Raw genomic sequence first — 27,394 nt, 5'->3', positions numbered from 1 at the left:
ACTGATCGCTGGCAGTGGTTTTTCACCTGGTACTCTGGCTTTCCTCCACTACATAACCTGGCACATCCTTACATGACACTGGCTGTTAATAGGACGTTAAACTAATAAAACCCCAAACCCAAATACATGATCCATATATAGTTTTAATATTACACAGACAAATAAGAGCAAGAAATTAAATTCATTTTTGCAGTATTGCCAAAAGCCATTACATGTATTTACTTATACAGTGCAGTGAAATGAATACATATGCTCATACCATGAAATCAAGATATGGTCAACATATTCCATTTCACATTTCTGAAGTCTTATGATTAATTATATTAACTGACTTCTGTAGATACATGTATGTCTCATCTTAACATACATAAAGCATAACTCATACATATTTGTTCGAGACTTTGCCTTAATGTCACAGTCTTATTTGTCAAACTTTATAGCTCTCAATATATATTATTGAAATAGAATTAACATGTCAACATATTTGCCCAGTTATTATACATATAATTTGTATATTTTCTATATGCAATATATTTCAATGTGCTTACTCTATAACAACATATTTTCTAATTTTAATTTTTACACCTTTGAAATATTTGTCCATACCAAGAACAAGACTTATAATCAAATATCTATGCAGAAATCCATGTCAGTATAAACTCAAACCTGGTCATTAAATCAGCTTTTAATTAAAATAGAAATTTTATCTAACTATTTCCTTTAACAAATGTGAAGGTTAATAAGACAACAGCATAGCTGAAATAGTTTTGTAAATAAATGCCTATACTGAGCTGGAAAATTATTTAAAATGTCAAAATTTTTAATTCTCTCATTTGCCCTTTCAACATGTTTTCTGCTTCTTCCAACATTGTTACAATGCCCAGCCTCTTCTGTGAAATGACATTTTGTTGAAAGAAAAGGTGGGATATTTAAGGACACACCAGCAGGAAGTTTATCAAATGTGTTAAAGCCTTTGTCAGCAAGTAACATGTCACCTGGTTCCAGCTGGTCAAAAAGTTTGCAATGGTCTACTACTTCAGAATCAGAAGTAGTCTGAACTAGTGCTCCATTAGGGGCAGCACATGTAACAACTTTTACTGTATGCCTGCTCTTGTAACGACTATATGCCAGAGACTGGCTGTTCATGTCTGAAGGTTTCTGTTGCATCTATTGCTATCCTAGCTAATGTGAAATCTTCAAATGACTTGCACATAGATCCCTTGGATTTAAGCTGACTAGGAATGCCAAGGGCTGATATGTCTTTTGTTGACATTCTTTTCCTTTCAAATTTGAGATCTTAAATTTTATTTCATCTTTGAAATGTGATATTTCTTCTTCCAGTTTTTGAACTGAGAATTAAATAACATAACATTTACAAACTTTGCTTTTGTCTGAATTTGTTGGTAATTAAAATGTTGCCATTCAGGGTTCTGTCTCTTGGTCAGATGTGAACTTTTTGTGGAACTCTAGACCCTAGTAAAGACAACTTAAGGCCTGAATTTCTCACAACACTTTTTTACAATATTATACTCAGCTAATCCTGCCTATGTTATTAGTTTTATTTCTTTTTTAAATTGTCTTAATATTCATATGAAAAAACTAAAAATATAGGCAGGTTTAGCTGGTTAACCTTATTAGACCCAATAAGTTCTTAAGAATTGCATAACACAAAGAAGACATAAATCAATTTGCAAAGGAAATTTAAAAAAAACCCAACTCCTTCACAGTTTTCATACTTTCAGTCTACATATAAATTGAGGTTGGTGAAAATGAAGCCCCAAATAGGGGAAGGGGCCCTTTTAGGGACGAGGACACTTAATGGGTCTGATAGGGTATATCAAAATCTTTCTCAATTAAATGTTATAAAAGGAAAACCACTGAAGTTTGACTTAAGTCTGCATTTTTCCCCCAATAAATCAGAGTCGGAACAGATAAATAAGACAGATATTAATGTACACCTTTTATTGAAAACAGAAGAAATAAATGGATAATGTGGTAAAAAACATACTGCCTCATTTAATAGGCTTACACCTGAAAATCTACAGAAAGATATATTAAAGTACAGTCATAGTGAAGGTCCAACTGCAAGGCAAGTCCCTAGAAGAAGCACTGTGAAGATGGTAACAAACACAGAGGGGTGCTATAGTGTCAACTAAGGTGGTAACGTGGCTGTACACAGTATCTGGAGTAATTATACATTGTACAAATATAGATCGTCTTCGATATTCAAGAGGTTCTTTATCGTAGTACATATATATGCTATCGTAGTAATAATGTTAGACCTAATTTATTGTTTACAGCCGATGACAAGGACATGTGAATCGTGTACTACTCATGACCTGATATTGACTACTGATTATATCTGAATAATCTCTGTCTGAACAAATTTACCGTTAAATATTAACCTGCATCTTTCAACCCATTTCTTCCTTTCCTTTGGGTCTTTCGGGAACCTAAATACACTGCATGTATACGTTCCTCCCGCCCGGTAAGTGCATCCGAATGCATAACACCATAGGTTGCTACCGACGCCGGGATCCTGGATGTACCCGGAAGTTGAAAACCGGAAGTAACGCGAAACGAGACTTACGGAGCCTATTGAACTTTTAGCAGAGTTGTACTCTAAACGCCACTTCTTAGAGTATAGAAATACTGTGTCTATAGTTGGTTTTGAAGCAGAGAAGGCGAAACAGATAGTAATAACGTATCATCTGCTAGTAGTACACAAGGTATGTCAATGTCTAACACGGAGTTCTGACTATCTATTTCAACGGCAAGATAATTGATCATTACAAAACACCATGCAGAGAATGCTCGACCTTGACCTACCTCTTGGCGTATTGGATACGAGTCGCTCCGTTTGCAGAACGAGTCACGTAAAAGTCTCCAAAATTTAACATTAAAACCCGAATTGTATATTTTGTACAAAAGACCGTTTACTAGAAAGGCAGAATGACATATGTCCTTGGAATAATGATCGATCACTAAATATTTGTGGTGCATGAGATGTGATTTGACATTGAAAGGTATATGCACATGTATAGTTTACAGTACTGGTTTTCCTATGATATCTGCTGGTACCGGACTCATTGAAAACTCGCTTCAGGAACGACAACTCTCACTGATATTTTTTTTACTTCAAATGGGGTAGCAAATGATTACATGTGAACTTAAGGCTTTGATAGATTGACGGCGTCTATATATGAATATTTGTTGTACCAGGGGTTAGTATCACGTATATTCTAGAGGTGAATATAGCGACAGTGATAGTAACCACTGGCATACGTTTACGTAACCAGAGATATAAATTGTAGTTGATAGCTTTCTGTATCGTAATTGGGTGTTAAACAGTAGATACCTGATAGTCTTTTATCAACATTAAGTGAAATATTATTTACGTGTACCTGTATAAGATATTTTAGTTCTCTTTCTATTTAGATTTATTATTAGCCTATATACATGTATAGGTTCAATTAAAATTGATTTCGTCACAAGAAAGGTCAAACAAATTTAGAGTACTTTTTACCAAGAGGTAATATTTTTTTGACAAATACATGTTTTTCTTTCTGATTACTCCTTTTTTTTTGGGGGGGGGGGGGGGGGGGGGGTGGCGCAGGGGAATGTCTGGGTCTTTTTCTTTTGTGCGTTTAACTAATATGTCTTTCTTTCTTTTTTCCTTTTTTTTTATAATACATATATATATATATATATATATATATTCAACAGAAGCCATGTAAACTATAAGTATACTACTAATGTGTGTTTTGGAATAACAATGTTTTACTTTGCATATAGTGCATTCATATCAAAACGAAAGTAGAAAGTACGAAACAGTGCATACGAAAAGCCAGCTTTTTCATTTTCGATTCATTCATGTAAATAGAGCAGAGATGGCAAATAGACTTGTTGCTTTTAGAGGAACCGACGAGGAAGCATGCTTAAAGCAAAGCTTAAAACGACCAATCTCGGCAGATCATTCTTCACCAGCTGGATTTTTCAACTTAATTATTAAATGGAGCAACGCTTTACTAGGAACAGCTTTCAACGATGCTTGGGTTTCGCTAAAGTTGACCGAAGACCGACTTCGTAGAAATTACAACGAGTATGGGAAGGCAGAGTGTGGACTAGTCAAATTTAATTCTCTTTTAAATGTGTCCATTCTTGAAACTTTTATTAGATTTGGAGTTGACAACATTGAGAAAATCGACCTGGACGGGCGACACGCTTTCTTATGTATTTTGGAATTCTTACGTGGTAAGTCTATTGTAACCTCTGTATTTGGGAGTTGTCTCCCCTACACCACTTACATCAACAACGTACTTCTAGAATGTAGAATTCTGTATGGTAAATAAATAGTAACAGTTTAGGCATAATTTATAATTATAGTTACATAATATACATGAACAACTCAATATGTTAATATCATTAAAGAACGTTAATAATTTAATTACAATTGATAATTTCCTGATCTTTTTCTGTCCCGGCTTGACAGAAACGATACATGGACATGTGTATATGATAACATGCACTATTTTACATGTACATATATATAAATATCTGTTAATTCTGTTTCTACTTTTGTAAAATAAAACAAATAAAAATTATGTTGTATTTTTTTGGAATATGTATTCTTATTTGAAAATCCAAAGTCATATCTCCACAGAGCGAAGAAACCACGAAAATGCAATAAAAACAATTTCGGGAAAAGAAAGTGACAAGAGCCAGGTTATAACTGTGCTAGCTAACCACTTGTTTTCACAATTAGTACCAGGCAAAGTGTATGAGGTAGATGATAAAATAGGACCCGGTCCAATAATGTGCGGCTGTGGATGCAAAGCTGAAATTTGTAAGGGAAATACAGCACTAGGTAAGATTGCATATATTTATTGGATCCAAATATCAGATTGTCTCGGAAATAAACATGTATCTTCAATTGTATTTTATTCAACTTTTCTGGAAAAAAACCCACTATATTAGATATAATATCAAATTTATCTGTATTATTATATGGTTGATTGACGAGTAGCTGCTTCTATGATAAGGCTTTGAGCTATCGCAGCTTAGAATATTGACGGTGTAATTCAGTTAAATCAATTTCAGTGTTTCTAGCAGAAACAAAAAAAGGTGTGAGGGGGGGGGGGGGGGGGGGGGGGACGTATACCGATACCGACATATACCGTATTTTCCCTATTAAAAGCGCCTCCTCTAATAAGGGCGCCCCCACGTTTTCTGCCGAAAAATACAATTTTTGTGCCAGATTGTGACGATTTGTCCTTGCAGACGCTAATAAAATACTGTTTCAAATCAATCTGATGCTTAACAGATATCCGATCAGCTTGTATAAGCACTAAATTTATTGCGTTTAACAACTTAGGACATCTTTGCCAACTGTTTACACATAGAAACAGCGAGAACGCCAAGTTAAAAAAACAAAACGTGTCGGTTGAATGCCCAACACACGTGTATGGATGAAGACTAACTGGCAACAACATTTTAGCGATGTCTATACAGAATTTACGAATACTTACTGTATATCTATGATAAAGGTTCCTAAATAACAGGAATGCTATCATTTCTAAGCATTTTATTGTGTACTCTTGTCGGTATTTCCGATCTGCCACAAAACGAAAGTAGCGATCGAAAGCAACGTCCGCCATTTTGTGTAACATGGTAAACAAACAGGCTAGCATGAAATGCCAAAAATTCCGCGAAACAGACATATTTAACCAAGGTTTGATACTTCTGGTGCAAACATTTCTTCATTATTGAGTAATACTTACTTGACTTCAAAACGTAAGTTGGTTATAGTAAGTTGCAGAAAAATACGAAACTAAAAGCAAGATGACTATAATTTGTTTCAGAAAAAAAAACCCATCTAAAAATGGTGTCAAATAACAGCGCCCCCTCGGCCATTTACCCGTGCCCGGCGCCCTCATTAGGGAAAATACGTAATTAGAAAAATATTTGGTATACCAAAATTTTAGTTAAAAAACAACCTTGAACAAGTTAGCCAGTGATAAACGTTTGCAATGTATAAATGATATACGAAAGCATCGAAAATTTTTGAATAACCGCAATAATGTTTTAACGCACACTAGCTCGAGCGAAAATCTCTAAAATGAGGTGGTAGAGTAGGAATACCACTTTATAATTATACATGCAGGGGGTTTCATTATCTCTCAGGAGAGGCGGTACAAATTGCAATTTCAGGGGGCATTTTTCTATACCATCTATATGCTATCTAATGTAATTTAGCCCAAATCGGCCTGATATTGAAATCCCTGTACATGGGTATATGCGTTTTCAGTAAAATAAAATAATAATAAACAAATGGATTGACGAATACACATGTACATATATATTAATTGGAATATGAAAATAAGTGATAAGTTATATATTTTAAAAAAGAAAGATATGTTTATTTATTTATACAGGGTCCTGTGGAACATGGCACGGTCGAGTAGATATTTACCTGAACTCAAAAATTCCTGTGGTGGTTCAGACACAATACATGACCAGCCAAGATGTAGAGGAGGATGATTCTGGCGACGATGAACATAATGATGAACATATAATGAAACAAAGACGAAAGGAAAACGAGAACTTTGATGAAAATGAGGAGGATCCGATACTAAAAAATGGAGAAAGCTGTGATTATTCAGCTGAGGTGAAATATGAATATGACAGAAATGAAGACACAGTTTTGATGTGTCAAACAGGCTTACAACGAGTCTTGGTTCAAGCTATAACAAACGGATTCGCTCAGGTGAACAGGAATGAAATCTCGCTATCACAGTTCTTCATTCCAACATTTGGAGCTACCTCAAATCATGTAACCATCTGTCTTTATGAGCCAGAGAATGATATCCTTTTACACATTGAGAAACAACTGAAGTTATGGATGGATTCCCCGAATGGAACGTCAGAATTAAAGGTTGATACCATTGTAATTATTTGGCTTTTCTTGAATTTTACTATTTTCACCCCTAACTGTCTCCATTCCCTCATGGAATTTAAAACGTCAGGCATGCACAAAGACTTGGGACAAAACCTGGACTTGTACAAAACCACAACAACAAAAGTAGATTATGAAATACCATTGATACCTGTTTTTGATGATGTTGATCCCGCAGTGTTGTCATAACTTGATATTTGTTTTCTTTTAGACTGGGTTACCTGCCTTAGTTTTAATTCTCCTCACTAGGCTGCGCTCATTTATATGTTGTTTTTTTCGCAGCGACGCCTAGCTTCCCTCATGGAATTTAAAACGTCAGGCATGCACAAAGACTTGGGACAAAACCTGGACTTGTACAAAACCACAACAACAAAAGTAGATTATGAAATACCATTGATACCTGTTTTTGATGATGTTGATCCCGCAGTGTTGTCATAACTTGATATTTGTTTTCTTTTAGACTGGGTTACCTGCCTTAGTTTTAATTCTCCTCACTAGGCTGCGCTCATTTATATGTTGGTTTTTTTCGCAGCGACGCCTAGCTGGGAGTAAAAAAACTACGGTAGGCAATCCAGTCTAGTTTTCTGTACACAAATCTCGGAGAACACATAATATAATCTGGAAAAATAGGGCAAATGGAGGCGATCTATCTTTGAATTAAAAAAAGAAGATACATATCGTTAAAAAATATCGGATTACTCTAAGAGCAAAACTGATATTCACTACATATGTATGAAACATTTTACACCGAGAAAACTTTACCTTTGATGTATTTCTTAAGGAAAATCAGGTTAAGACTTGAGATTTGTTTGGATACTGACACTGTTCCTGTAAATATGTTTTCCATAGTTTGTGAAAATATATAGTGCGATTTAAATCATAATCATTAAATAGTCATTGAATAAAAAATTAGTATTGTATTTGAATTTTGAACAATTTTTTTGTCATTTCCTATTAATCTATCAGCTTGAAATTATATGAAATTAATTGTATTATCAAATCACTGTAGTACTTTAAGACAGGCAACATGGAAACAATTGCTCGATCACAGGGATAGGTAAAAAAATAATTTATAATTTTCTCCACAGGGATCTGATGATTAGTTACAGGTTATATCTATATGGACCCGAAACAGTGTCCATAGACCAATTTCGGTAAAATCGTGTTCTATAATATACACGGTGTTGGTAATATGTTCGCTTGAAGTTATACCTTACTATAATGAAGTAATATTTTTAGGTTCACTTATGTAGTATTGTGCATGAGTGAAGTAACACGGAATATACCCGTATGTAAAAACATGCAGGTACTGAACAAAATCTGACATTGTTCGACGACCGTCTTTAATGACAAAACCTGTAACACATGGTATTCGTGTATACTACCTCGTAGAACAAAGTTTTTATCTATTTTTGATCTAGACTCTTAAAACGTCTTTGTAAAATGGTCTACGGGCAATATGGTAGGTACATATAATATTGATATGGGACAAGGAAGTAATTCCAACCATGTGGACAAAACAAAATTGTCAAATTTTCGAGGCGATCTGTCCCTTCATCAAGACATACAAAAAATGTACAAAACGAACACGATTACATTATAGGATACGAACAGTAATGCGGGACAAAAAAGACAAATATTAAACTATACAGCGCAATTTACCCTTCGGCAAGTGGCAGCCGAAGGCCATATCTACAAAAATGTATCCATGCTATTCGACAGAACGCTAAAATATGAAATATTGATATAAACTGTATATTGATATAAACTGTAGCTTATTCTCAGATCCCTATGATTTTGTCTTGCCTTCTCAATACGACTACAGGTACAAAATGTAGATATTTCATTATACGAACTTCTGGAAATAACCAACAATTACTATAAAAAACAAAAATCTGTAACTCATAAACACCTGTAATTTCATAATGGACTGGTCTTTTCTTTGATCAAGAAGAGTCTAAACTAAACATGGGTAAATAAGTCAAGCCCACAGCATCGGTCAAGGTTTCCCAATATTTTCGACAAACATGATGTAGGACAGTTTAGCACTATCTGACCAGTCTTGCATTGACCATTCTGGTCATCCGTATGATGTACGACCAGTCTGCTCCCTAGGGTCATTCGATCATTACTTCAACTTCGAAGCAAATAATTAGTTGGCATCGCTCGATCTGAGGTCTGTTGTATTCAATCACGGGTTTACGACGCGCAAAAAAAAAAAAAAAAAAAAAAAAATTCGCGCGTCGTAAACCTGTGATTCAGTCAAAATAATCTTTACTGTCTGACGCTATTTCCGACAATAAGTTTCAGAAACACTTGAGAAGGGTGCGACAAATTGAGGAATGAAACAACAATATCATTAAGAGTTGTTGTTTACATACAATTTACTGGTCAACGATGTCTAGGTGACTGATTTTAGGCTCGCAATAAATCAAATTGTATTTCTGCATAAATAGATCTTAATCGTCCCAAACAGAGGTTAAACCATCGCGCGCCGTCAGAACACTAAAACCAGTCGGTGGGATAGGCTGAGTCATGTAAGCGATAACTAACTATTTCTTAATGTTAAGCAAAGAGCCCCAAAGCGCCAAAACCAGCATCGGATAGGTGTTTATATGGCTAGGATTCAATTTACCTATCGTCTCGTTTATTAAAAAAAAAAAATGTCTAAGCGAGTGTCTCTATCGCAAAGAGTCTAACTACGAGGCCACACTTGTCTACGCTAACGTCTCTATATGATAACGAAACAATTGTGTAGGCGAGTGTCTCTATCGCAAAGAGTAACATTACGAAGCAAAACATGTGCAGGCTATCGTCTCTCTTATAAAAAGAAATGTCTTGGCGAGTGTCCCTATTACAAAGAGTCAATTTACGAGGCCAAACTTGGCTTGTTATTAATTGTCTCTAAAGTAAAGAGTATATATTTACCAGATCAGCATCATTAACTAGATCCAAGACCAGCCTCGTCTTAGCGATTTTCTATAGGCAAAAAGCTTACATTGTAGGTGTTCGTACCTGTCTCCGTCCCAAAAAACGGATTTACAAGTGTTTTGTCTTGGAGAATGCATTCACATTCGCAACATCTCAGAGAAATGTCCGGCAATCTTCGGAAATATTTCCGAAGTTTGCCGGAAATCATCCCGAATTAAATATGCAAGAAAAAATATCAACCACCTCTTTTCAGCAACAAATGTATAGCACAGGCACATGCATTTTCAATTTAAAGAAAGATAACAAGAGGTATTGGTGCATTTATTTTGTAATTATCAGGTAATATATCATTACGCTGTCAGATTATCTTTTTTTCATTATGCAGGTGCCTGTGATGTATACCCGTGATGGCAAGGAATTCCATTCATCTGGTTGTTGATTTTACCTCTCGAAATTCGAATAACGTAATTTGTATCAATTATTTCGCTGCAAATAGTTTGGAATCATCAAGTCAAACTGAAGTAGAAATTTAGTGAGCGGATGTGACAAGACAGTGTTGCCTTGTTCATTACTGTCAACAAAATTCTCCATGTCGGTTAACGAAAATTAGTATTTTTCTCTACGCCCGTGCAATTTCAGCACTGGCCCAATCAAACTATAAAACAAATGGATGTTGACAAAAAATGAACATTCTAGAAACATTTAATTGGAGTTTTCAACTACGAGAAATATTAGATTAGAGATGTCTTACCCATGAAATTAACAGTCGATCGCGACCAATGTCGCACCCTCGATCTCCATGGATGGGTTACTATCACTGTCGGTACCGAGGATGGCACTTTCGGTGTTATTCTTGTTGTGGTAATGCCGTTCTGTTACCTGATTTAAGAATGAAATACGTTACGTATAATACATATATATATAGGATGAGTGATTTTTTTGTGTCTTTAATTTTTATTTTTTATTTTTGATGGATGTTTTTTTTTTCTGAAAATTTTATTTTTGATGGATGTTTTTTGTGAAAATGATATGTGCTGTTAAATCTATATCACGTATTAAGTGAACCAAGATCATATACCTTTGCTTTGAAATTAAAAATTTCGGGATATCAGGACAAACGGCAAAATTTACGAATGAACAATTGCTGCGATTGTAGAAACTCGACGAACTTATTCGTCTTTGGATATTACAAGTAAGCTAGGCATCATATAAACACGTGACATCGTTATAATGTGAGAGCGAACATTATATTTTGTACCAATCGGATACCTTCGGAGAAATTTCCGGTAATCTTCGGTAATATAACACGTGATATATTTCCGAAAAAAGATTTCACGATTGATTTTGTACGTCGTTCTCACTGAAACATGTGACTCACTGAGACATTAAATAACATGTATTAATTGCCCGCAAGGGTAGATAACTCTTGAAATAATAAATACAATGTTTGGTATTGGTTTTTATTAATATTAATGTCCAATTAACAGACATGTTCATTTGAGGACGTTGCAGGTTTGTTGGTGGAGGAAAGCCGGGATACCCGTATAAAAATCACCGACAAGCAGTCAAAACCTGGAAACTACCCTACAGTCAGGGTTTTCGATTTCACGACCAAGAGGTGGCTTGTGGTGACATATCAGGAAGTCTTAACTATTCCATTGGCCACGGCGGCCTCTAAATGTAATATGATATGCTGTTCTCAGCACGTGGATAGTAAATGCCATCGCGAAATGATTGTTTTCTTTCTTCACCCAGACATGGTCAAATGTTTTCCTTATAAACAACGGCACCCAGCCATTTGACAAACCAGGAAATCATATCAACAAGCGATGATAACGCACTTACCAGACCCAATCAAGTCAGGGCCATTTCAAAGTTATAAAGATATTTTAGGCAAATCACGTTATAATATTCAATTTATCAAAAGGTTTTACGCAGTGTGTCTGAACCAAGCGGAAATGTAATATTTCGTCTAAAAAGAAAGCGACACGAGTGGTTTGATCACAGACAGTGGATTGGTTTTTATTATTTTATCTAATATTGCCTATATAATTTCATTGAGTTAATCATATTTATGTCATAAGATGTTGGCTGGCTCGACTCTATTACTAATGAAACACTATGCAAGCGTTTTTGTGGCTTTTTTGTAAAACGCACAGGCCCTTGGTAGCCGAAGGGGTATACAGCACAGGCACGCGGTGTCGATAGAGTATACAGCACAGGCACGCGGTGGTCGATCGAGTATACAGCATAAACAAGCATTAGTTCTATACTTCGGTATGAACACAGGGACTTGTAATGCAGAGGGAAGGAGTTGCTGTGTTAATTTGTACAAAGTACATATAATAAAGGACCAAAAAGGAACCAAACGGGCACTATAGTACCTATTGCATGATTATTCCTAAACATGAAAATAATAAACACCTTGTAAAATGAAGGCTCCAGAGGGAGTCGAACCCTCGACCTCCAGTTTACTAGACTGGCGCTCTAACCAACTGAGCTATGGAGCCGTTGTAAGCGAGTTAAATCTTAACTGATAAGAATACACACATATCGTTTATGTCGGAGCTTTAGCTTAACGCGTGTGACGACAAACAGATAAAAGATCAATGAGATGAAGATTCAACAAAGATATTCGTATTGATTGTTATATAAAAGTGTGGTTTGAAACGAGAGTCCATACTTTGTACTTGAGGTTGTAGTCCATACTTTGTACTTGAGGTTGTAATGAAGTCTGCATTCGTGTAGGACTAAAAGAGAGTGTCTAATGACAACACCTTGGTATTTACCCCTGGATTACTTACAACTATTCGGTTCATTCCGTCTTTGCCTTTATTTTAATCGGATCCCCCCGCTGAAATTTCATGTAATCTTCGGACATATAAAATTTCCGAAGATTGACGGAAATTACTCCGAGATGTCACGAATGGCGTTCCCTCCTTTATGGCGTCAATATTTGATGAACGAAATTCACGTCGTTTTCTCTGAACAGTATGACGTTACGCTCGGAAATACATGACGTCACAATCTATACCTATCAAAAGGGTAGATAACTCTGTAAGATACAAATACAGGACACCATAGTTACATTACAGGTACACATCCTTGCAATGGTAAAACAAAATACCATAATAATTCTTCCTTGCTAGTAATAAACATTTACTGATAGTTTTACCATATCGCACATTGAGAAGTGACCTAGTTATCGAAAGAAGAAAAACATTGAAAAGTTTGAAGGTTTTTTTTTTCTTCAATTTTCGTTATCAAAATCAAGTGTTATCCGTTCTTGAATAGCAGACCAATAAAAGAAAGGCTCCAGAGGGAGTCGAACCCTCGACCTCCAGTTTACTAGACTGGCGCTCTAACCAACTGAGCTATGGAGCCGTTGTAATCGATTGAAATCTTAACTGATAAGAATATTCACATATCGTAAATGTCGGAGCTTTAGCTTAACACGTGTGACGACAAACAGATAAAAGATCAATGAGACGAAGAAACAACAAAGATATGCGTATTGATTGATATACAAAAGTTCGGTTTGAGCCGAGAGTCCATACTTTGTTTAGAATGAATATAGATAATATCAAAACTAGATACTTGAGGTTGTATTTGAATAATCTGCATTCGTGTAAGGACTAAAAGAGGGTGTCTAATGACAACACCTTGGTATTTACCCCTGCCTGGATTACTAACAACCATTCGGTTAATTCTGTCTTTGCATTTATTTCAATCGGATCCCCCCGGAGAAATTTCCGGCAATCTTCGGGAATATAATATTTCCGAAGATTGACCAAAATTACTCCAAGATGTCGCGATTGGCGTTCCGTCCTTCATGGCGTCAATATTTCAATATTTCATGAGCGAAATTCACGTCGTTTTCTCTGAACAATATGACGTTACGCTCGCAAACATATGACGTCACAATCAATACCTATCAAAAGGGCAGATAACTCTGTAAGATACAAATACAGGACACCATAGTTACATTACCGGTACACATACTTGCAATGGTAAAACAATATACTACAATAATTCATTATTGACAGTAACAAATATTTACATTGGCTTAGACATTATGTTATCATGTCATAATGCAAAAATGACGTTGCGGTTTGTAACCTCGCTTCCGATTGGCTTAAATGACGGAGTGATGATTTTATAGATAAATACTTCGTCAAAAAATATTGAGTTCCTGGTTTTGGATTGAAATATAGAATATAGTTATTCTGTCTATAAAATAAAATAAAAAAAAATAAAAAAAAATACAGAAGCCATGTTTTGCATTGTATCCCCGACGATTTTTTTGAATGTAAAAGTAAGACATCTACAAGATTTGATAGTAAAGTAATCTGACGCCATCGATAACATTAACAAATGATGCTTTTGGTATTTGCAATATTAAAGTGACAACATAGCTACATTAAAAACCTAGATATAGTGATTTTCAAGATTATTTTGATTGTTTTACCATATCGTACATAGAGAAGTGACCTATTTCTCAAAAGGAGAAAAAAACATTGAAAATTTAAAGTTAAAAAAAAAAAAAAAAAAAATTAAGTTTCGTTATCAAAATCAAGTGTTATCCATCTTTGAATAGAGGACCTATAAAAGAAAAGGCTCCAGAGGGAGTCGAACCCTCGACCTCCAGTTTACTAGACTGGCGCTCTAACCAACTGAGCTATGGAGCCGTTATGACCATATGAACTCTTATCTGATAAGAATATAAATACAAGTTAAATATTATTAATGTTCGGCCATCAGCAAACACGTGTACTTGTACATTGCAAATTGATTGAAATAAAAATGTATCTGGGATGGGCATTTATTTATACGTGTTTTGTCTTCACTTATCTATATATATGAGAATATCTATTTGACGTAAGACCGTCCTTTCTTTTGACCAAAGTTTGTTTTAACTGAAGATCATTTCCAGAAATTGGGCCGCGATAACTAATCCAGTAATCCATAAATTCAGTTAAACCCAGATACACAAGGCGTTACTATCACTGTGGGTATAACTTCAGTGTTAGTAGCCCCTGCAGTATCGAGGATGCCGTAAGTTGTGATCAGCATCAATAATATGAAACTGTATGTGCCGACCAAAAAGAAAGGAGAAAATATAGCGACCTGATCGGGGTTCGAACCTGGGATCTCTGAACATTAGCAAAATCCTCTACCGATAATATGTACGTATAAGTGAGGCTTGAGTATTCATAGAGATAGTTCTGTTACTGTAGGCAGGGATTTATCTACGTCCTTGATGTAGGTAGGAACAAATTGTGAAATTCTATACTTGATCCTATGCATACCGCCGGTACTCTTTTTTTGCTATTACCAGTATTCGGTGACATATGATCATTGTATATTTCCTATAGTCTGAAAACGATGTTCCCAGAAATCATACCCAAATGAGATTGCTATTTCCGTGACAGAAACAAGTTTATAATAACCACATTTCTTATTATCAATAATCAGTATTCATTACACGTCCCGGATCTCAAATATAATGACTACCGATACATTAGATTACTTAGGCCTATAAATCATCGAACTGTTGTTAGAATATGCTGTATGAAATGTATATGTAGTACTGTCTAGATGTTGATTATCTTATGTCATATGTTACACTCATTTTTATTGGTTAGATCTTTGAGGTTATTTTTCCATAGACCGAAAGTATAATACGTCATGTATTATGACGCCATATATACAAAACGGTTTCGCGAGGAATTTTAAAATTTGTTTTATTGTAAGGTAAGTAAAATCACGGAAATTTATGCCTAATTAGTACCTGAGTGAGTTATCCGAATTATATTATAAGCATTATTCTCAATATGGACATTCTTTTTCATAGAAGCTTCGCCGCTGAAAACGTCCTTCCGTTTTTTTGGTTATGACTTCATAACTGCAAAAGATATTTGAGAATAATGCTTAATTATTCGCGGAAAATTGAATTTCACTATATTCAATTTCAGTTAATTTCTGTGAACTTAAATATATGTAATTACATATGTAATATATAAAATAAATATACCTTGAATAAAATGGCAAGAATAACAAACAATATATATCCTGTATAATTCCTGTAATAATATTAGAAATTGACAAATGTGCGAATTCGTATATTTATCAATTTGAAGGATTAGCCAAATGCTCTCCCGATTTTTTGGCAGACATGCAATTCGAAAGCTTCACATGCGATCGGTTCGTCTTAATAAGTAAATGGAAGGATATGCCGACATGTTTTGCAGTATGACAATAGGATAATCTACTTGCACGATCAGTTTTTGAAATAGGTCACATGCGTAGACAAATGCTTTCTAACGCCTATTCGAGCTGCCGAACACCTTTTGACACACAACGGGAGATATTCTTATTATCCTTTCGTGTGTTAAGGCAATCAAATTATTGGGGGAAATATCTTTCTGATACATAACATCGCAACCGTTTGAAAATATATGAGGTTTTCTGATCTTTTATTGAACCAAAAAGCAAATCGGGACAAATGTCATTTCGGGTTATGAAAATATTGTATGGTGAGGTAATCCATCACCAATATGGACACATTTTCCATCTAGCAAAAGGACCAGCCGACTCGGAGAATACAGGTTTTTTTTCAAATAATGTCTAACGATTGCGTGTGTCTGGATGTCAAGGATTTATTTCGGAGAAATCAAAGGTCGTGCTAGCTCCATCTATGTTAGACTATGCGTACTCGATAAAAGTACACTTTTTGGAGTTTATTTTGTATCGCTAATACACGTTCTCATGCAATATCATTTCTGGTGCTGTATTCCCGACAGTAGCCTCACCTATGGCTGACTAAATGGAGTTCATTTTGTATCCCCAATACTTACACTCGTTCTAGACAGTGGTTCAAATGCGGGTTATTATTCAATCATATAGAAATCTGGAAATTTGTTACATATATGGACGTACTTCACTGTTATTTTCAATATAACACATACAAGTTGATTGATTGATTGGCATATTATCTTAGCAATAGCTAAGTCATTTTCTGACTAACTTCCTTGTTCCTAATTTCCCCATTGACCCCGCATCACTTTCGGCCTTTTGTTGCATGAGTGCTCGCCCTTGTGAGGTAGGCTCTTGGTCATGTCCGCTGGCTTAGACACACCATAGTCTATACAAATGGTGGTGTCTGGTTCTGCTAAGCGCTCAGCATTAAGAGAGTGGGACGACTGGTTCGCCCGTTGTCAGTATAATGTGACCGGATGGGGTGTGTGTCTTCGGCGGCATGCTTAGTGATATACATGTAGCACAATAAAAGGGACATGAGTTCTAATTTACAAGAAGCCTCAACCGAAGCCTCCAAAAACACACACACTTCACGCCTGCATGACAACGCTGTGTTTAAAGGCAAAAGTACAACTGACATCAGTCAGTATTATGGTACCATTGGTATACAGTCATGTAAAATTGGTATACAGTCATGTAACATTGGTAAACAGTCTGTAACATTCGTAAACAGTCTGTAACATTGGTATACAGTCATGTAAAATTGGTAAACAGTCTGTAACATTCGTAAACAGTCTGTAACATTGGTATACAGTCATTTTAAAACATTGGTATACAGTCATGTAACAACGGTATACAGTAACATCGAACATGTAACATTTTAAAACATTGGTCGTCATGTAACAACATTGGTATACAGTCAGTCATTTTAAGTCAATTAACATTGGTATACAGTCATGTAAACATGGTATACAGTCATGTAACGGTATACAGTCTGTAACATTGGTAAACAGTCATTTAAACATTGACATTGTATACAGTCTTAAAACATTGGTATACAGTTCATTAAAACATGTAACAACGGTATACAGTCTGTAACATTGGTATACAGTCATTTTAAAACATTGGTATACAGTCATGTAAAATTGGTATACAGTCATGCAACATTGGTAAAACAGTCTGTAACATTGGTAAACAGTCATGTAACATTCGTAAACAGTCTGTAACATTGGTATACAGTCATGTAACAACGGTATACAGTCTGTAACATTGGTATACAGTCATGTAACATTGGTATACAGTCATGTAACATTCGTAAACAGTCGGTGTCATTGGTATACAGTCGGTACCATTGGTACACTATCGGTACCATTGGTATGCAGTTATGTAACATTGGTATACAATCGGTACCATCGGTATACAGTCTTGTAACATTCGTTAACGGTCGGTGACATTGGTATATAGTTATGTAACATTGGCATACAGTCGGTACCATTGGGTATACAGTAGGTACCATTGGTATACAGTCAGTAATATTGGTATACAGCCGGTACCATTGGTACACAGTCGGTACCATTGGTATTCAGTAGGTATCATTGGTATACAGTCGATACCATTGATTATACAGTCGATACCATTGTGTATACAGTCGGTACCATTGATATGCAGTCGGTACCATTGGTATACAGTCGGTACCATTGGGTATACAGTCGGTACCATTGTGTATACAGTCGGTACCATTGATATGTAGCCGGTACCATTGGTATACAGTCGATACCATTGATTATACAGTCGATACCATTGTGTATACAGTCGGTACCATTGGTATACAGTAGGTACCATTGGTATACAGTAGGTACCATTGGTATACAATAGGTACCATTGGTATACAGTAGGTACCATTGGGTATACAGTCGATACCATTGTGTATACAGTCGGTACCATTGATATGCAGTCGGTACCATTGGTATACAGTCGGTACCATTGATATGCAGTCGGTACCATTGGTATGCAGTCGGTACCATTGGTACACAGTCGGAACCATTGGTATACAGTCGGTACCATTGGTATACAGTAGGTACCATTGGTATACAGTCGACACCATTGTGTATACAGTCGGTACCATTGATATACAGTCGACGCAATTGTGTATACAGTCGGTACCATTGATACACAGTCGGTACCATTGGTATACAGTCGGTACCATTGTTATACAGTCGGTACCATTGTTATACAGTCGGTACCATTGGTATACAGTTCGGTACCATTGTTATACAGTAGGTACCATTGGTATATACAGTCGGTACCATTGTTATACAGTCGGTACCATTGATATACAGTAGGTACCATTGGTATACAGTCGGTACCATTGGTATACAGTCGATACCATTGGTACACAGTCGGTACCATTGATATACAGTCGACACCATTGTGTATACAGTCGGTACCATTGATATACAGTCGACACCATTGTGTATACAGTCGGTACCATTGTTATACAGTCGGTACCATTGATATACAGTAGGTACCATTGGTATACAGTCGGTACCATTGGTATGCAGTCGGTACCATTGGTACACAGTCGGTACCATTGGTATACAGTCGGTACCATTGGTATACAGTCGGTACCATTGTATCATCGGTACCATTGGTACATCGGTACATTGTATACAGTCGGTACCATTGGTATACAGTACCATTGGTATACAGTCGGTATTGGTATACAGTCGGTACCATTGATATCAGTCGGTACCATTGGTATACAGTCGGTACCATTGGTATACAGTCGGTACCATTGTATAGTTACATTGGTATACACAGTCGGTACCATTGATATACAGTCGGTACCATTGATATCAGTCGGTACCATTGGTAACAGTCGGTACCATTGGTATACAGTCGGTACCATTGATATCAGTCGGTACCATTGGTATACTGTCGGTATATTGGTATACAGTCGGTACCATTGGTACACAGTCGGTACCATTGGTATACAGTCGGTACCATTGATATGCAGTCGGTTACCATTGGTATACAGTCGGTACCATTGGGTATACAGTCGGTACATTGGTATACAGTCGTACATTGGGTATACGTCGGTACATTGGTATACAGTCGGTACCATTGGTATACAGTCGGTACCATTGTATACAGTCGGTACCATTGGTATACAGTCGGTACCATTGGTATACAGTCGGTAACATTGGTATACAGTCGGTACCATTGGTATACAGTCGGTATTAACATTGGTATACAGTCGGTAACATTGGTATACAGTCGGTACCATTGGTATACAGTCGGTAACATTGGTATACAGTCGGTACATTGGTATACAGTCGGTACCATTGGTACACAGTCGGTACCATTGGTATACAGTCGGTACCATTGGTATACAGTCGGTACCATTGGTATACAGTCGGTACATTGGTATACAGTCGGTACCATTGGTATACAGTCGGTACCATTGGTATACAGTCGGTACCATTGGTATACAGTCGGTACCATTGGTATACAGTCGGTACCATTGGTATACAGTCGGTACCATTGGTATACAGTCGGTACCATTGGTATACAGTCGGTACCATTGGTATACAGTCGGTACCATTGGTATACAGTCGGTACCATTGGTATACAGTCGGTACCATTGGTATACAGTCGGTACCATTGGTATACAGTCGGTACCATTGGTATACAGTCGGTACCATTGGTATACAGTCGGTACATTGGTATCAGTCGGTACCATTGGTATACAGTCGGTACCATTGGTATACAGTCGGTACCATTGGTCGTTTGGTACAGTCGGTACCATTGGTATACAGTCGGTACCATTGGTATCAGTCGGTACCATTGGTAACAGTCGGTACCATTGGTATACAGTCGGTACCATTGGTATACAGTCGGTACCATTGGTATACAGTCGGTACCATTGGTACACAGTCGGTACCATTGGTATACAGTCGGTACCATTGGTATACAGTCGGTACCATTGGTATACAGTCGGTACCATTGGTATACAGTCGGTACGGTATACAGTCGGTACCATTGGTATACAGTCGGACCATTGGTATACAGTCGGTACCATTGGTATACAGTCGGTACCATTGGTATACAGTCGGTACCATTGGTATACAGTCGGTACCATTGGTATACAGTCGGTACCATTGGTATACAGTCGGTACCATTGGTATACAGTCGGTACCATTGGTATACAGTCGGTACCATTGGTATACAGTCGGTACCATTGGTATACAGTCGGTACCATTGGTATACAGTCGGTACCATTGGTATACAGTCGGTAACCATTGGTATACAGTCGGTACCATTGGTATACAGTCGGTACCATTGGTATACAGTCGGTACCATTGGTATACAGTCGGTACCATTGGTATACAGTCGGTACCATTGGTATACAGTCGGTACCATTGGTATACAGTCGGTACCATTGGTATACAGTCGGTACCATTGGTATACAGTCGGTACCATTGGTATACAGTCGGTACCATTGGTATACAGTCGGTACCATTGGTATACAGTCGGTACCATTGGTATACAGTCGGTACCATTGGTATACAGTCGGTATCATTGGTATACAGTCGGTACCATTGGTATACAGTCGGTACCATTGGTATACAGTCGGTACCATTGGTATACAGTCGGTACCATTGGTATACAGTCGGTACCATTGGTATACAGTCGGTACCATTGGTATACAGTCGGTACCATTGGTATACAGTCGGTACCATTGGTATACTGTCGGTACCATTGGTATACAGTCGGTACCATTGGTATACAGTCGGTACCATTGGTATACAGTCGGTACCATTGGTATACAGTCGGTACCATTGGTATACAGTCGGTACCATTGGTATAAAATCAATACCAATCAATTAATCAAATAACCGTTCTTCTGAGTGTACTCATCACTCTTTTGGAGGGGGCTTTAATTAGTTGTTATTACTTGTGCCCGATCCCTTTGTAAATTTGTTTGCAATAAAATACTTTTAAACTAAAAACTAAAAAAACTCTTTGACATTAATAACACGTCACAATATAGATATTATTAATGATTTATTAAAGTTGAAAATGTAATGATACGGTAATTAATTAAGGCGATTTGAAACTATACTTCGATATACGAATAATTGAATTATCTAGAAAAATTTTGACATCAAAAGTCCTTCTTTCCGGAATGAACTTGTATCTGCTGCAGCAGACTACTCCAAAATTATGCCTTCATGATTTCAAATCTGACGTCACATCACCCTTGTGACCAGTATGACGTCACACCACCCTAGTGACCAGCTGGGAGTCGTAAAATCCCCATTTCTTTTGTCCAAACCGTCCTTTCCTCGCCCAACCAAACGCTACCTCACCGTTCATGACCGTCAACTTCTGTTTGAAAGTGTGATCTGTAAAGAAACATTATACAGGCAAAAATTGTACAAAACTTTTCGAAAAAATGGAATTTATGTATTCATTAATCAATTTATCTTTGTTTATACATGTATATAAAAAATGTATCAGTACATGTCAACACTTACCTCGCTTTAACTTCAGAAACTCTGGTCCCTGTGCGGGTTTGGTCCCCACCACCTTGAGGTAACATCCGTTGTTTGTATTCCTGTCCAGATCTCCATTTGCCTCTGTATCAAGGACCAGACAGTTAGACACGTGTATTACATTTGTAGATATGCTCTGATTTTCCACTATTTCCATTGGCTAATACAAGATCACGTGACGTTCAATATATGACATATTTACTTGGTGTTCCCAGTTTTAGAAGTACCAAGTTAATATTCCTTTGCGTACTTCATATTGCACTAATGCCCCATTCTTCAGGGTAGCGTTCTTTGACCAATACTTTTCTTGTAATTAATATGCACATTTGAGATTTATTTGACATTTGTTAAAGAAACGACATATCTAATATACAAATTATGGACCTTTTTTGTTGGTTCTTATAGTGTTTATATCACCCTTGTAGAATTTGAAATAATGACTGCGGGCTACGTCCTCGCTTATTATTTATTCTATTCGGTTATATAACACCTTATGTAAAAGGTCCAAAATTCATAAAAAAAATACATATGTATATTTACTACTCCATGTTCACTAGGACTTTCGATTAGATAAATGACGATTTTCCAGATTATTTTAAAAATAATATGAAACATTCTTATATAACAATAATATATTCCATCCTGAAATTTACCAATTCTTGTAACAACAATTTCAGGGAAACATTACTTTCTGTTAATTATGGCATAACCATTCACAACTTTACGTACTTATATCATTGCATTCCGGGGTTGCCATCAAGAGTTCTTTGTCGCCCGTTTTATCCTTTTGGTGCCGTGACAGGTAAACCATGTGACTTGTTGGTAAGGGTTCTGAGAAGCCGGTGGCCTTGATGATTTCCTGTTAAAAACATATAATTAATGTAATCAGCTAGTGTTTACTGGGCCGATATAGAAATATATTAGACATGCTCTGATTTTCACCTTTTTCATTGGCTGATTTATGATTACGCGCCGTTCAATATATGGCATATGGACTCGGTGTTTCTATTTTTAGAAACACCGATTTAATATTCCTCTGTGAATTTTATTGCACGAACACTGTCTTCTTCAGGGTGCCGTTCTTTGACCCACGTATTTCTGAGAATTAATATGCACATTAGATATTGCTTTTGTCATTTTTGAAGAAATGATATATCTAATATGAAAATTAAGGACCTTCAACAGTAAATAAATCGTATTGCTCGTTCTGTTGATTGTTTGTTAGTTTATAATTCACTTACTTGTATGTTTGGGTATTCATATTCCATACTGCATTTTGGAATTAAGCTCTCGGCGATATCTCGAACATCGATGGTGCTGATACGAGATTTCACAATCTGGAATCTGAAGGAATAAAGAGGCATTATAATGAGTATGTCGGGTAAATTACATGAACCTGAAAACAAAGTGCTGTTGAAATATGTTTTAATTCTTCTCTGAAATATATATTTCACACAGATTTTACGCAAATCAACGCCTATGTAACATAAATGTTCATATTTTCTTGATTTTGTGGCGTTGTGTCTATTTATAGAACTAACCTAATATTACTACAGCCTACAGACGAAGATGTTTTTGTGGCGTTGTGTCTATTTATAGAACTAACCTAATATCACTACAGCCTATAGATGAAGCTGTTTTTGTGACAAGTGTCTATTTATAGAACTAACCTAATATCACTACAGCCTACAGTTGAAGCTGTTTTTGTGACAAGTGTCTATTTATAGAACTAACCTAATATCACTACAGCCTACAGTTGAAGCTGTTTTTGTGACAAGTGTCTATTTATAGAACTAACCTAATATCACTACAGCCTACAATTGAAGCTGTATTTGTGGCGTTGTGTCTATTTATAGAACTAACCTAATATTACTACATTCCAAGTCAACCAGTTCAATAGTCGTCGCCATATTATCAAGACTTTTTCGGAGTCTGATTTCAATTTTCTCCCTCAGAAGTTGGCGTAGTTCCTGCTGGAGCTGTAACGGAATAATGGTCAAACTGACGATCATAGCGTTTAAAAATACATTTTGAATCATTTCTTCTTCAAATATGAGAAAATATAAGTATATCACCGTCTCTTTTGTTGTCGATATACACTTAAACAATAATCTTCGGATTTTTGTAAACCTTTTTTTTCCCGAAGCGATCATGATTTATTGTAGAAAGACATCGATTTAAGTTCGCAATTTTAAGTTGTAAACTTTTACTGTAAAATTTTGCTTGACATTTCGAAAAAAACCGCATCATGATTTTCAGAAATACAGAATACGGAATATTTTGGATGGTTAAGATCAATAAGTTTTGTACTGAATTACAATAAAACTATACCTCTTCCATATCTAGACGAAGTCTCCGTTCTCTATACAACAGTTCCTGAAAGTGGGTTGTATTCTTGTTGTGGGCGAAACTGGCGCTTTCTACTTTCATTTTGTAATTTAGCCATTTCTTTGAAGCGACTTCGTAGGATGTGTGATCTTTTTCCATCAATGCTAATTTCTTTTCTTGTGACGCAAGCAAAAGTTTCCGTTTTGTGAGATGATTGTAGCTATCCATGGAATCCTGAGAAACCAAAGAATTCAAAAGTAATTGTGTATCAAAAAGTGTCATCATTGTCATCCAATCCCTTTGATTGGTTGGAAGACTTTTACCCTGACCAATCATTGCTACATCACCATTATACCATACTTTATATTTGGGTGATTAAGGTATACTACAGGGGTCATGACTATCTAACAGCTATTACTATTTATTTGACCTCTGACTTAAGATAACAAGTAAATACCTCTTGCAGATCCTGGAGTCTTGGAAGAATGTCTTTGTGAGAATTGGCACGTCTGTTAAGTTCTGCGATCATTAAATGTAGGTCTTTAGTTTCGGAAGAATTAAACCTGCAAAATTACAACAAGAGCTGTTGGAGAACAGCAAAGCTCGCCTATTCAGAAAAAGTTGATGTTCAAGTATTTACTATTTAAACATGGAAATATGACAAATTAACAGACTCAAAAACCCCCTAAAGGGCCCCAAATTGGTTGTATTATCACGTTCAGCATCCATACACATTAGGAAAATAAAATCATAAACATTTATGATGACTTATGCTTAAACAATTGACAAAATAGAAACTTGCTCAAAAACTTTAACATGGAAATATGACAAATTAACAGACTCAAAAACCCCCTAAAGGGCCCCAAATTGGTTTTATTATCACGTTCAGCATCCATACACATTAGGAAAATAAAATCATAAACATTTATGATGACTTAAGCTTAAACAATTGACGAAACAGAAACTTGCTCAAAAACTTTAACGTGAAATGGGACGCCAACGCTGACGCTGACGCCGACGCCGACACCGGGGTGACAACATTAGCTCCCCCTATTCTTCGAATAGGCGAGCTAATAAGATGAAAATAAATGCCGAGTCAATCACTTGTTCCAGAATTTAACTTGATAATTTTGACTAACAATTTTAGTCTTATTTTGTTATAGTTTTTGTTATGTTCCATACTTACATACAACCGGAAGTCCTGTACACGGTGCCTGTATTTCCGGCTGACGTCACGGCGTTACATGCTATGTAAGCGACGTCCTGCATTAAGGCAACAATGGTCTGGAGGCCTAGAACAATGGATTGTCAGAATGGAGAAATGTCTAGGAAGATGGACAGGGGAGGAGAGAAGGAGTTGTCCTATGGTCAACAGTGTTAATTAATAGCTGCTAGCGTCGAATCGTCGTGCTGACGTTTTTGTACAAATACAACAAAGAAAACACAAAAATGTTACATATTTACCATCGAATGATGTCTTTTCGGAGTTGGCTATGTTCCGTAAAACATAGATGGGATAAGGTATGTCCAATAATGTCACTGGGGAGATCACGTGATTCATCATCATATCTGCGTATCTGTAAATCTGTTCAACACTGCAAATAAGTAAACAGACAAAAAAATAAAATCGGCAATTATTTTTAGAATTTTATATCGCTAAGATATGTAGATAAATAGGATAAAGAAGTAATACTAATGCAGACAAAATAGAATGTCCAATATTCACAAGGTATTCCGCTTCTTTATCGAGACACCTACAAAAGTATTCCGTAAACCTACAGAATTATTCCACAAACATACATGTACAAGTATATTACCCAAACCTATACAGAAATATATTCCATAATCTAAAGAAATATTTCTCAAACCTATACAAAAGTATTCCACAAAGCTACAGAAGTATTCCATAAACTTACAGAAGTATTCCACAAGTATACATAAGTTTTCCCAAACCTACAGAAGTATTTTAAATATTCCCAAAACCTGCACATAAACCTACAGATATTCCTCAAACCTACAGAAGTATTCCCAAAACCTGCAAAAGTATCCCTATTAAAGAAGAATTCAACAAACCTACCAGACGAAGTATTCCTCATGAATTCCTACACTTACAGAAGTTTCCACAAACCTATAGAAATATTCCCAATACCCAAAACCTACAGGAGTATTCCCTAAACTTATAGAAGTCTTCCACAAACCTACATAAATGTTCCCAATACAGAAGTATTCCCCAAACCTACCTTTGTAGTGCGGTCTCCAGGGGCTTGGGCTGGGGGATAGATAGTCTATACATGATTAAAGAGGTGTACGTTAAGAATTTGGAAAATAATTTCTAAGACGAAAACTTAGTCTGGCGTTGTCAAAGAAGGCTTCCTTAGACCACGTGACAGCAACTAGTTGCTATCTTATGGCGTCATTGGCATTGTGACGTCACTGCAATTATTTACGTCGTATAGCCATTGTCTGTTGTGAAAACGAAGGGGCGATAACTATATTGAACAGAGATTCCGGAAATCTATGATTAAAATAACCAATTTTACCAACTATGCACGCACAATTGTCATGGGCAAACGAAGAAAATTGGCGACCAGGTAACTCAATTGGTAATTCCTTCGGCATGAAGTTCCTGTTTCTCACCCGGTTTCTTCTTTGGTGTCGTGACAAAGCCTTGCTAACGTGAGTTGAATATTTGACTAAGGGGTTCTGAATCGGGTCCCACAGCCAGGTGGTTTGATAGAGAATCTGGATTATACATTGACGACCCAGGTTCGAACTCCGCTCTTGCCGTTGATTTCCATTCCTCTTTAAGAAGAACAGGGATTTGAACTCAAGTTTTCGGCAAATTACTTACCCTTTTAGGAAT

At 36.4% G+C, this 27,394-nt stretch overlaps 2 protein-coding genes, 3 non-coding genes and 1 pseudogene across 6 annotated transcripts; 1 reads left to right on the top strand and 5 right to left on the bottom strand.

Annotated features, from left to right (window-relative positions):
- Window positions 1-703: 703 nt before the first annotated feature.
- On the bottom strand, window positions 704-1,438 carry LOC138324452 (uncharacterized; annotated as a pseudogene).
- A 2,170-nt stretch (window positions 1,439-3,608) lies between these two features.
- LOC138324001 (uncharacterized) lies at window positions 3,609-7,875 on the top strand. Of its 2 annotated transcripts, none has more exons than XM_069268976.1 (3): window positions 3,609-4,254; window positions 4,766-4,867; window positions 6,435-7,875. In XM_069268976.1, exons 1-3 carry the CDS (start codon window positions 3,891-3,893, stop codon window positions 7,142-7,144), a joined length of 1,176 nt encoding a protein of 391 aa, XP_069125077.1. In that variant the 5' UTR covers window positions 3,609-3,890; the 3' UTR covers window positions 7,145-7,875. The 2 variants fall into 2 exon arrangements, with proteins under 2 accessions (XP_069125077.1, XP_069125076.1); XM_069268975.1 differs by having other exon boundaries at window positions 4,664-4,867.
- A 4,447-nt stretch (window positions 7,876-12,322) lies between these two features.
- Window positions 12,323-12,396, bottom strand: Trnat-agu (transfer RNA threonine (anticodon AGU)). Its single transcript has one exon. It is a non-coding gene; the product is annotated as a tRNA-Thr (tRNA).
- Window positions 12,397-13,196: 800 nt separating this feature from the next.
- Window positions 13,197-13,270, bottom strand: Trnat-agu (transfer RNA threonine (anticodon AGU)). The gene has a single exon. It is a non-coding gene; the product is annotated as a tRNA-Thr (tRNA).
- A 1,230-nt stretch (window positions 13,271-14,500) lies between these two features.
- Trnat-agu (transfer RNA threonine (anticodon AGU)) lies at window positions 14,501-14,574 on the bottom strand. The gene has a single exon. It is a non-coding gene; the product is annotated as a tRNA-Thr (tRNA).
- A 7,158-nt stretch (window positions 14,575-21,732) lies between these two features.
- Window positions 21,733-26,928, bottom strand: LOC138324602 (uncharacterized). Its single transcript, XM_069269653.1, has 10 exons — window positions 26,772-26,928; window positions 25,996-26,126; window positions 25,718-25,823; window positions 24,989-25,094; window positions 24,535-24,765; window positions 24,067-24,182; window positions 23,445-23,547; window positions 22,933-23,062; window positions 22,186-22,287; window positions 21,733-22,053 (listed from the first exon to the last, which is right to left on the bottom strand). The coding sequence occupies exons 1-10, from the start codon at window positions 26,822-26,824 to the stop codon at window positions 21,926-21,928; spliced, it is 1,206 nt and encodes a 401-aa protein (XP_069125754.1). The 5' UTR covers window positions 26,825-26,928; the 3' UTR covers window positions 21,733-21,925.
- Window positions 26,929-27,394: the final 466 nt, after the last annotated feature.

This window comes from Argopecten irradians, chromosome 5, assembly GCF_041381155.1.
Source record: "Argopecten irradians isolate NY chromosome 5, Ai_NY, whole genome shotgun sequence".
Taxonomy (NCBI): Eukaryota; Metazoa; Mollusca; class Bivalvia; order Pectinida; family Pectinidae; genus Argopecten; species Argopecten irradians.
Note: the sequence above shows the minus strand (reverse complement) of the source record. Positions and strands in the feature narration are given on the sequence as shown.

What these genes read in the sequence shown, in the direction of transcription:
- LOC138324001 (XM_069268975.1), top strand. Translation starts at nt 3,891, where the DNA reads ATGGCAAATAGACTTGTTGCTTTTAGAGGAACCGACGAGGAAGCATGC. An exon ending in TATTTTGGAATTCTTACGTG is followed by an intron (nt 4,255 to 4,663) that starts GTAAGTCTATTG and finishes ATATCTCCACAG; the next exon opens with AGCGAAGAAACCACGAAAAT. An exon ending in TAAGGGAAATACAGCACTAG is followed by an intron (nt 4,868 to 6,434) that starts GTAAGATTGCAT and finishes TTATTTATACAG; the next exon opens with GGTCCTGTGGAACATGGCAC.
- LOC138324602 (XM_069269653.1), bottom strand. Translation starts at nt 26,824, where the DNA reads ATGTATAGACTATCTATCCCCCAGCCCAAGCCCCTGGAGACCGCACTA. An exon ending in CTGGAGACCGCACTACAAAG is followed by an intron (nt 26,127 to 26,771) that starts GTAGGTTTGGGG and finishes ACTTATTTGCAG; the next exon opens with TGTTGAACAGATTTACAGAT. An exon ending in CGAAAAGACATCATTCGATG is followed by an intron (nt 25,824 to 25,995) that starts GTAAATATGTAA and finishes CCATTGTTCTAG; the next exon opens with GCCTCCAGACCATTGTTGCC.